Source organism: Carassius auratus, unplaced genomic scaffold (genome assembly GCF_003368295.1).
Source record: "Carassius auratus strain Wakin unplaced genomic scaffold, ASM336829v1 scaf_tig00013616, whole genome shotgun sequence".
In the NCBI taxonomy this organism is placed as follows: Eukaryota; Metazoa; Chordata; class Actinopteri; order Cypriniformes; family Cyprinidae; genus Carassius; species Carassius auratus.
The window spans coordinates 156,590-167,697 of record NW_020524422.1 but is presented as its reverse complement, the minus strand read 5'-3'; the positions used below and the strand labels follow the sequence as shown (position 1 = coordinate 167,697).

Below are 11,108 nucleotides of genomic sequence, written 5' to 3'. Positions count from 1 at the left end.
GGTGTGTATCTGTGCGTGTCCTTTTGTAAATGAATCATTTAGATGCGAAAACACAGAAATGAAAATCTCGATCTGAGGTCAATTACAAAGCTATTCTTGCAAAGAGGAACACAGCACCAGTCGAGCTCTCTGAAGCCAAACTTGTGCTGCCAGGGCCTGCCCCTATCTGACGTTACCAAGGCAAATGCACTTGTTATGGGACTGGTGCTGTTGTCAAGGTATTAGGCTCGTGCAACCCCCTTCCTCGCAGTTAAAGTGCTTGATGTGTTTTTTGCGATGGTAGTTCATACAATATGAAATAACTTGTATATTGTGTTTTTACTGTGATGTTTTATGTACAAAGCAATATATTAATCTGAAGCATGTAAAGCACACTTTTTTAAAGAAATACAAATGAACATAATAAAAAAAATACAGTGGTGCTAATTAAAAATATGAAATACAGTGCCTTTTTAAAATGACAAAATAATAAATAGTAACGTCTTATAAATTGTGTATTTAAATGTAAATTGTGAAATAAAATATTTAGTTCATAAATATAGCATCCCCGTTTGGATATTTACAGTGTAGCTCCAAGTTTCCAGTTCTTTGTTTTAAAATGTATTAACAAATATTTTTTACAAATATTATTTAGTGTTATGTAATTATGAAATGATGTTGCATTAAATATTACATTTTCTAGCAGACCAAGTCTATATGTTTCCAAGAGTACACCCAATTGTGCACAAAGCTCAAAAATAGTTGTTGATAGTGTGTAGACTGGGATTAAAAATGTCAGATTTGTTTCTTCAGTTCCAGCATTGTTTCATTTTGTCCCATTGGGGAGATCTGGTGTGTATAAATGTGCTTTTACACACACTTGTGTGCTCTCGTGCCCCCTTTGCTTGTTACTCTTGTAAAAGCAAGTTAAATTATAGGAGCAGCTTCCCCTTTCTGTGGTAGGAAGTGAATGTTTCTCTGCTAACTTCTGGCATACGAAGTTACAGGGAACAACACATCTAGCTGCAGTCTCGTAAAATACACTAATCAGACTAACCCCTTCACATCACCAGAGTGTGTCAGTTTGGTTAGCAATAAACTTTATTTAGGTACACGTGTACACAGCAGTCTAACATTTAATGTATATAACTTGAATATATAAATAACGTAATTATTCTGATGAGCTTTTATGTTGTTGAATTCATCGTCCCATCTAGGTTTTATTATCATATAATATTCAGTCACTGTGATTTAGAAAATACTCCGACAATACTTTTAATGAAAATCATCACTGGGTTATTTGCCTTTATGAATTTGCTATTAGCATAGGACTTCATAGTAAGTTACAGTTTAAAAATGAATAGTGATTTTAAAATTATTTGTTGGTGTAAATTAATTTTTAGTTTGATGTTGCTGGGTAATTAGGCTGATGAAATGATTTGTGTTTGTTTGTCTTTTTGGTTTTATTTAATTTTTTTGTCTTTGTATGGACAAGTGTGTTTTCAAACTACTTAATATAATACTTTTTTAAATTTAAAAGTAATTGATCTTCATATTTTTAAATCACACATTTTGTAATTTTTAGGAAACACCTCTTCATATGTTTGGTACCGTTCCGGTGTTATTTGTTGGGGATGAGTTTTCTACACACACACACACACACACACACACACACACAGAGACAGTCACACGCCATGACACATAAGAATTCATCTTCAAACAAGATTATGCAGTATTCATTTAAATATTTTGCATAATGTACAAGCACATGATAATTAAACCTATCCAATAATAATAATAAAAAAACTGCATTCTATGTGGATGGTATACTTTTGTTTTGTACCTGTAATTATGTGTTAAGAAACATAACAGTCAGAATTTGTGCTTCATAAATATCCTTTATTTTTGTTTTCTCCAGGAAAGGAATGTAGTTTGACACTGAGCTGTGACATAGTCAACTAACTGTGAGTACAACACTGGTTCAACCATTTTAAATACTGGTTATAAGAAGCATGGTTTAGTGGAATTATTTTCTGAAATGCATAAAACACTGGCAGTATATAGGAAAAAAAGTCCTATATCCTCATGAAGTGCCTAACAAAGAGAAAACAAGAAAGTGAAAGGCATACAGACAAAGCAAACAGCATAAGTAAATATTATAATGTGGGAGGTTACAGGCTTTGTCAGGGAGCACTATTTTTTTTCTCCCAGAAGTCCATGGGGCTCTTTTCACAACCTGTAATTTTACCCTTATAGACAGCAGATGCTTCACTGTCCTCTTGCTTGTGTTACACCAGAAGTTTATTGTTAGTATTGGATCACCTGGTACAATAGCACATGTGCGTTTACTGAATCGAGCAGAAACCTGGGGGTTTACGAAAACAACTAACATCAGAATAAGAGCAGGATAAATATTGAAAGTTAGTCATGCCTGAAATAGTTATTATTAGCACCGTTATTTTGCACTTTGCACGCGTCATGTAAATTATTTCTTACACTCCCCTATGAGAGTCATTTCAAAGATAGTTTTGTACTCAACTGCATGAAAGCTTCAGCTTACTCATATGGTTCTTCAAAAATTCACATCTTGACTGATTTGAATTACATGTATGAATCTACTTACAAATCGTATATTGAATATGAAAATAATTTTAGAGAAATACAATTAAATTAGACAGCTTGCATAAATACACTCAGAATGCACTCGGTTCAAATGTTTTCACAGTTGCTGGTTTTCTGAAGTTATCCGCTTTTGTCAATTCTCTCTAAATGAAGGTTTGGATACAGTGAACTTTTTAATCACTTACCTGGTAATGGTGATTTCATCAGAGAGGCAGGCAGGTTGAGTAAGTACGGTGTGAATATATCATGTTTTTCTCAGAACAGGGACCAAATTACCACAACTGACCTGAGAGTTAAGAGTATACAAATAGATTTTGAGCATAGTGTACTTTTCCAGGAAAATCCACCGTAGAATAGAAATGTGCTGTAAAAAAAAGAAAAGTTATAGTTAAATCGTGTAAGGAGCAGCAATGTAGCATTTATATAACATTTCTGAAAATAATATTTATACATTTTTTATACATTTTATATCTTTCAAAACAAAGAAATTTTTGCATTCATCAACTTGCTTTTCATGATTTAACAGACTTTAAAAAATGGAAAGCAATGCATTTGACCTTGAAACTAGATATTGGCAGCTACCAGTTTTTTTAAAACATTTAAAACAAAAGAATTGTCTTTACCTCTACTCCTAAAATAGATGGACTTTTCTAGTATAGAAAACTTTAACTTGTTTTCATACATGATTATGTTAGTGATCCATGTCCTGCTGCATTTGCATAGCAAAACCAAACGGTGAGGAAAAAAAGTTCACAAAGCCTCAGGAAGTCGCACGTTATAATCAGAACTACCGCTTGGTATTTTATCTCTGTTCTTGATTTTAGATTTTAATGTTCTGAGCAAGCCTTTTTATTTTTTGTCCTCTAAGTCAATATGACATCATTTCATTACAGCATGCAGTCATACTGACACTTATAACTCGTTTTCTTTTTATTGATCTTGTGTTTTCAGGTTGCGAAACGCGGAGGGTGTCTGTGCGGTGGTGTGGACGCGCGTGCGCTCGGCGCGGGGCCTGTCGGTACTGTAGCAGCACAGAATGGTTTGTGAGTTATAACGGGGGTGCAGGCCGTACTGTGCTGCGGCAAGAACGACAGGACAGACGCGCACTTCACATTCAAACGAGTGAAAAGACAGCAGCAGCAGCACGACTACATGTACCGGCGAGCCTCCTGAACTTGGCCGTGTGACTGACTGGCTGCCTGGCTGTAGCAGCACGTAAATATTGGAGTCAAAGCACTAGCGAATCCTCCAGTATTGACCGTGCTGCTGGAGTTAGGCGGGCCGTTTACCGTCTGCCTCGGGATCACTCATCAGGAAAGCACAAGAAGATTAACGACTGACTAATAACATACTGTGCACATGCCGGATTTCTGAACGCTTTTATTCTGAGAACAGATGAGATGGAATTTGATCGAACATCAAATAAGCTGTATAATTGTTTATGTAATTTCAGTTTAAATGAGTCGGATGCTTCTCTGAAAGTGCTTTGAGCTCGTTGATACAATTTATGTACATGGAAAAATGCAATAAAGGGAAATAAAATTTAAAAAACATTAAAATCTCAACGATTGCATCAAGGCAAATTAATTCTGCAGAGTCGCGTTGCGCGCCAATTCTGCAGTTTATGTCAAATACATAAATCAGCCACATTTCTCACACCAAGTTCTAATAAAAATATCTAGACTATAATGTGCAGTTCCTGTTTCCTAATATGGACGAAGCACATCGTTATTAAAGAAAAAAAAAAAACAGAAAAAGTGTTATAAAATGTGTCGTATTACAGTGTTAAGCATCATCACCTCACCTTCCATCTTTATTTTAACATTATGAATTACGCAGCATCGCCATCTTCTGGGAAACTAAATGGTTTGAAGTTTTCAGCTCGCTCCCCGTTTCTTTTAAGTTCAGATTTAGGGGAGGGGTGCTGACAGAATCACTTCGTAGATCTGGCCCTTTTGGTACTTTGCGCTGTTTGTTTTGATTCTCACGTTTCTTTCCCTCTGCAAGGGTCGTTAATATCAAGTCTATTTACTCTTTTGAAACGCTCGGTTGTCTCCTCAAGGGGTTACTGAGGAAACCAGTCTTCAAAATCGTGTTCAGGCCAATATTAAGAAAAGTTTGCGTTCGTCTGGATCAATTGTACAAAAATGTGTCAAATAAGCAAATGAAAGCTGAACATGCGTTATACAAATCCGAATCTATATATAACTTTAAGGGTACTTAAACCCGAAACACTTAAATTGACCCTGCCTACCTCAATCAAGGGATATGAATGCCCAAAAATCACAGGGACTAAACTACATTTTTACTCAAATTTAATGGACTTCGTTCAGAAGTGACTATGAATTCCAGCACATATCCACACCAAGATGCGCTTGTTTGAATATACCTGAATCTTACATTAAATGACAGAACTCATGAAGGAAGGATATAAAGGCGGCGTGTCGTATTTTGGGGTAGTTCGGTAAAAGCAGATTTTCTTGCCTTATAATAATAATTTAAGAGAAACCCTGATTATCTTGCATGACGAAAGGCAGGTCCTTGACCTCACATGTATGATGGCAGTTGTTCCTGCTCCCAAAAAATGAACATGACAGTAAATATGGTTGAACTAAACCTCAGAATAACAAAATACACGTGTATGTGCAACTGAGCTTCAGCTTATTAATTGAGTATTCACTCAATAGCCGCTTGATACTTTCACAGTGAATATCTGTCTGTAGAAAGTTAAAACAGACATCATAGTATTTACTCAGACTACACGTAATAATTTATAAAAAATATTCAGAAAAAGGGCACCGATTGCCATGAATGGTTATTGATTGTTTTAAAGATGCATCATGTGAAAAACACGATTTACATTTTCAGTGGTAGGATGAAATACAAGGTGTACAAAGAATAAAAATATTGGTGTGGAGCTATCCACTTTAAACCTTACTGTTCTAGGTAAAACATACATAAAACGTACATCTATTAAAAAATAATTTGTTTTGTGTCATTTTGATTGTTCACTTACGATTATGTAATATATATATATATATTATATTATATCGAGAAACTTTGGTGTAATTAAGTTTGGTACCACTGGTATTACTGGATTTGTTGTCTTCCACAGAATCTGAATGTAAATGGATTCGTTTTAACTACAGTCGAAACGAGGTGCCCTGACTCGACACATTATGAGCCCTTTGATGTCATATCCTCTTCTATTGTACACTGTATTACGTAATAAAAAGCAGATACGTATAAAATCAATGATATTGTCGAACGACATGCATAACAGACACAGTAGCGAACTGATCAAAAAAACGAGAGAAAATAGGGCAGAAACCACGTCACTTTCTGTAGCTCTTACGTCACGCCCTTCTCATGTCACTGAGGTTATTCTTTCCCTGGGCTGAACTGAGTCTAAATACTGTACTTATGAGATCGCACTGAACACTTTCTGAAGCGGAAATTCACAGTGCACTCAAAAGAGCTGCATAACTTTTTTTCTTTCTTTCTGAATACGCTTGTTCTTGGCAGGTAAGGCGAGATTATAGCCAGCAATTTCCACAGAAGCATCATTTGGCGTGTCACAGCTGAGCAACGCGCAGGTTTCTTGTGAAATCTGATTGGGCAGTTCTGAAAATAACGGTTTTGTTATCATTCAAAGGGCAAAAGACAAGCAGATACATGCGCTCATGATCACATCTCATCGCTGTTTCTAAACTTGTTTATGCCTTACTGCGAGAGCAAACAGACCTCGCCATATAACACCACCTGCATCTCAAAATCAAAACGTGGCGAATCCAGTGAAGTTAGTATAACTTACCATGTCAACAAAAGTAGTACGTCAAAACGCTCTCTCACCTTTACAAGATAACGACTATATACGAATTATTAAGCTAAATCAGAAAACATAAAAAAAAAGGTCGACTTGAAGACCAGGATGAAACACTGTGTCTACTTTACCTTCTCTTGGTCCATTTACCTTGACATCTGCTTACTAGTTACCCCAAAAGGACAAGAAGGTGATGTCAGTCAAAAATAACGTTTTTTTTAAACAATAATTAAATAATCCTATGAAAAGTAGGGATGTTGGGTAAAACAGTTCCACCGCGTAAGTGCGAACACATCACGCGCTCTTTTATTGGACAGAAACCGCGCGCGCCAGTTACTAGGGGACTCAGAAAACGCAATCATGGCGCTTGTTGCTGTGCAGATTTCAACACCAGCGAACTTCAAAAACGGCAAACAAAAGTTAATATTGAAGTTACGTATTTACAAGTAACAAACAGGCGTCTTACAGAATGTTTATTGTAACTTGTCTTTGATATGATGGCAAAAAATATATATGAACAGAAGTAAATATATATTTTCGTTTTTGAAAGAGGTTGGTCAGATAAAGATGTCCCCTTACGTTGAGCGGCGCGGTTGTTGCTATGCAAACCTCCACAGCTGTAACTGAGTTGAGTGGCATAGAGCAGGTTAAACGCTTTTAAGGGTCACATCGATCCTCGCTCATTCTGCACGATCGCGCCACACATCCAAACTTGTACACATAATGCTATAAAGTTAAATCAAGTAGTCTTTTGACTTTCTTCCTATTGTACGGCATAAAAGATGACAAGTTCCTGTTGTCTCCCAAATACAACAAGGCCAAAATTACCAGCAGATTAAGTGACATTATTAGTGTGTAAATAATTCGGTTGTCAGTTTTATGGATAGTTCACCCTGAAGTTAAAATTCTTTCACCTTTTACAGACAAACCTAAATGAGTTTATTTCTGCTGCTGAACACATAAGAAGATATTTTGAAGAATGTTGGTAACCAAAAAGTTGACTGAAGCCATCGACTTCCAGAATGTTTTTCTCCCATACTATGGACGTCAATGGCTACCGTCAACTTCTTGGTTACACACGTTATTCAGAATATATTCTTTTGTGTTTAACAACTGAAATAAATTCATACAGGGTTGGAACAATTTGAAGGTGAGTAAATGGTGACAGAATTTTCATTTTTGGATGAACTTTCCCTTTAAGGGATCATTCGTCATAATTTATTAATTCTTATTCCAAACTCGTATGACTTTCTTCTACATAAGTAACACAACAGTAAGTCACAGTCTTGTTACCATTCACTTTAGTGTGTAAAAGATGCAGTGAAGGGGAATGGTGTGTGATTGCTTGTTAGCCCCTAATATCCTGCATTGTGTTTCACGGAAGAAAGTAAATCAGTAAGACGGGATTTTCATATTTGGCCTTTATCCCTTTAAAAGCAACCCGTCTTTTGGTCACTAGAGATCGCCATTGAGCTTTGCTGGAAATAATATGTGGGGGAAAAAATAAAACCTTTCACGTCATTTCCTGTTAGCTTAGCATGTAGAGAGAATGAAAACGACCGCCGATGATTTGTAGCACAAATAACATCGTATAGCAACTAAACAGAACGTAACCGCATCATATATTATTGATGTTATTATTGTGAAAGAAACACCGTGATGGCGGCTTTGGTTTCATGTTGTTTTGGATGTTGTGGAGACAATAACAGTGGCCACGTAACACTGAAGGAAATGCCCACGGTTCAGCTGGACACTCATCACATGGGTAAGTGTTGCGATCTGACATTTCAGACACATTATATTCACGCAAAAGAGTAGAGATATGATAAACAGAGCTGCCCTTCAAAAAGAAGTGCCTTTGTCGCCATACAATAAAGTAATGATCATTTAACTCCGGTCAGACTTGGAACAACAAGTGTATTTACAGTTATTTTAACTTGACATCTGTAATGAATTGATTATAATTCAATGGGATGAGGGAAGGTTTCTTATTAAACAATAGTAAAATGACACAAAATGTATAGCATGATGTAGGATTAATGAAACAGAAGAGCACAATTTAAGAACGACAAGAAGCAGAACTAAAAAACGGTAGTAAAATATTTTGGTCTCTGTCATGCAGTTAGTTAAGTATGTGTTAAATGGATTATTTCCCTATGATATTTCAGGTACTGATGTTGTCATTGTGAAGAGTGGAAGACGCATATGTGGAACTGGTGGTTGCATTGCAAATGCCCCTCTCCATCAAAACAAGAGCTACTTTGAGTTCAAGATTCAGTCCACAGGTAAGACCTGATGTGTGCAAGCCTTTACATGTAAGTTAGTCAAATTAGTCAATAATTTGTTTTAGTCATCATTAGGTGGGACTGCTGTGAACTTTGGCCTTTGCAGGTGTCTGGGGAGTAGGAGTGGCAACACAGAAAGCAAATCTGAATCAGATCCCTATGGGTAGAGACCCACACAGCCTTGTGCTCCGGCAAGATGGCACCGTGTACCACAACAATGAAGAGAAGAACCGGTTACCTGCAAACAGCTTACCGCAGGAAGGAGACATTGTGGTGAGTCTTGGTGGCATCGAATTAATACGGGATTTGATGGTAAATAAATCTTATTTGTTTGTGTTTGGTAAAGGGAGAAGCATTCCATTTTGGACTGAGAGGATTCCATGTGGGATTTCCCGGCTATGATATCAAGGGTTCTTAACTGTATTACTGCAGACTCATTAAATACTGGGGTTTTGTTGTGAACTTTATTTTTGATGTACCACCTGGCTGTAATTTCATACTGCGTTTACTGGGTTATCTGTAAGATGGAAACCTCTTAGCACTAATATGTATGCTAATAGGAGCTATATGATAGTTTTCTTGAAAGCAGTGGTTCATTTTCAGTTTACTAGCTTTATGTTTGTAATTTTCTGTTTTCGCTGTTTTTGTGTGTATGTGTGTGTGTGTGTGTGTGTGTAGGGTGTTGCATATGATCACGTGGAGCTGAATTTGTACCTAAATGGGAAGAATATGAACTGTCCAGCATCAGGCATTAGAGGAACTGTTTATCCTGTAGTTTATGGTAAGTGTTTTAGAGTATTATAAAAAAAATAACTATTACTAACCTCTAACATCTTTGTTTGCTAGTGCAGTTGAGGCAGGAATTAATGGAGTTGCTTAAGAATTACCTAAAAATTAATATTTCAATACTTTTTTTTTTCTATAACTCTTGCATGTTTAATTACAATGTATTGTTAAATACACATCTGAGCTTGTATGCCTTCGTCTCGTCCCTCACAGTTGACGATAGTGCAATATTGGATTGCCAGTTCAGTGACTTCTACCATCCTCCTCCGCAAGGCTACCAAAAGATCATGTTTGAGCAGCAGATCTTCTAAAGTTCATGTTGTGCTGTATATACACTAAAGAAAATTCAATTTACGGCCAGGAATTGAAGTGCTATGGTGACGACTGAACTTTTGATGATTATGCTGCTCAGCCTACTGAAAGGAGTTGAAATTAAGTCATCTGTGATTTAGACTCGTGTAAACTGACACACATCTGGCCATTTCTACTCAGTTTAAAAAGTCATCCTATGTCTTTCTGTTATATCATCTGTGCATTAATGATTTAGGCACTGATCTCAAAAGGTTCATTCAGAACATACATCTTTAATTTAAACTTCATCAAACACTGCATTTACTGATGTACAGTATTAGCAGGGTGCAGTTGTGAACATTACATTTTGTTTAAAGGCTGGTTTGAGGACAAAAACGGGTAATAATGTAGACACATATTACAGCTGACCATCATGACTTTATACTTTATGCATTTCAAGAGAACAAAGTGATGCTGACCTGAAAAGCTGATACTGATTCAAAATACTGTCAAAGCTTTTTGATTTCATTGTTGTCTGTCTGATGTATGAGCTGCACCTGCACACACCTTATTCATCATGATGACTTGGATTTATACAAGCTCTACACAAATATATATTTAAATTTCATGGAGTTTATATTTGGTTGTATTTTTTTGGTTGTATATACATTATGTCTTACTGCAGTTAAGTGTAACTAATATATTAAACGTAAGCCATACAATAGAATAAGTGTACAGGTTATTTACCTTAAATATGTAATAATTTGACCTGAAAAACATCTGACTGTTTGTGTTCTCTAATTATGAAATATTGCAAATTATCACAAAACTGTTTTTAATAAATCAATGAGTATTGAATATGTGATGTTATTTGTGTATGTTTTAATCTGATAAGTCATATTTGTGTATTCTTTAGTAATACATATTTGGTTTTGTTATTTGTTCATAAAGACTTTGTTTTTACCTAACCATAATTTAAGACTAAAACATGTTCCTGTTGTTATTAAAATGTGAATGCATTTCTACTTAACGAATGTCATCTCACGAGCTCTTTAAAGCGCACTGCGCCGTGACGTATCTTTACGTAAGTTAGTGGCGTATGGATCCTGTCAGCTGAGCAAGCTTGCGCAATCTGTAGTCTACGCACAATGACGTAATATCTACAGAACGGATCCAATAAACACCTCTACTCCAATAATGTTTCACTGCAGAATACACTTTTTATCATGATAGCGCTGGGAAGTCCGACTCATTTCAGCGATTCGGACCTTTCCCAAGATGAACCAGTCCAAAAAAAACGATCCAGTAATTCCTTAAAACCC

The 11,108-nt window shown here is 36.2% G+C and overlaps 1 protein-coding gene and 1 long non-coding RNA gene across 3 annotated transcripts; one reads left to right on the top strand and one right to left on the bottom strand.

The window, feature by feature from the left end:
• Nucleotides 1-1,885: 1,885 nt before the first annotated feature.
• Nucleotides 1,886-7,414, bottom strand: LOC113074090 (uncharacterized). Of its 2 annotated transcripts, none has more exons than XR_003280598.1 (3): nt 6,416-7,414; nt 2,228-2,965; nt 1,886-2,073 (listed from the first exon to the last, which is right to left on the bottom strand). It is a non-coding gene; the product is annotated as an uncharacterized LOC113074090 (long non-coding RNA). The 2 variants fall into 2 exon arrangements; XR_003280597.1 differs by lacking the exon at nt 1,886-2,073 and having other exon boundaries at nt 2,165-2,344; nt 2,787-2,965.
• A 482-nt stretch (nt 7,415-7,896) lies between these two features.
• On the top strand, nt 7,897-10,644 carry LOC113074089 (SPRY domain-containing protein 7-like). The gene is made up of 5 exons (XM_026246810.1): nt 7,897-8,189; nt 8,593-8,709; nt 8,816-8,982; nt 9,388-9,490; nt 9,709-10,644. The coding sequence occupies exons 1-5, from the start codon at nt 8,084-8,086 to the stop codon at nt 9,804-9,806; spliced, it is 591 nt and encodes a 196-aa protein (XP_026102595.1). The 5' UTR covers nt 7,897-8,083; the 3' UTR covers nt 9,807-10,644.
• Nucleotides 10,645-11,108: the final 464 nt, after the last annotated feature.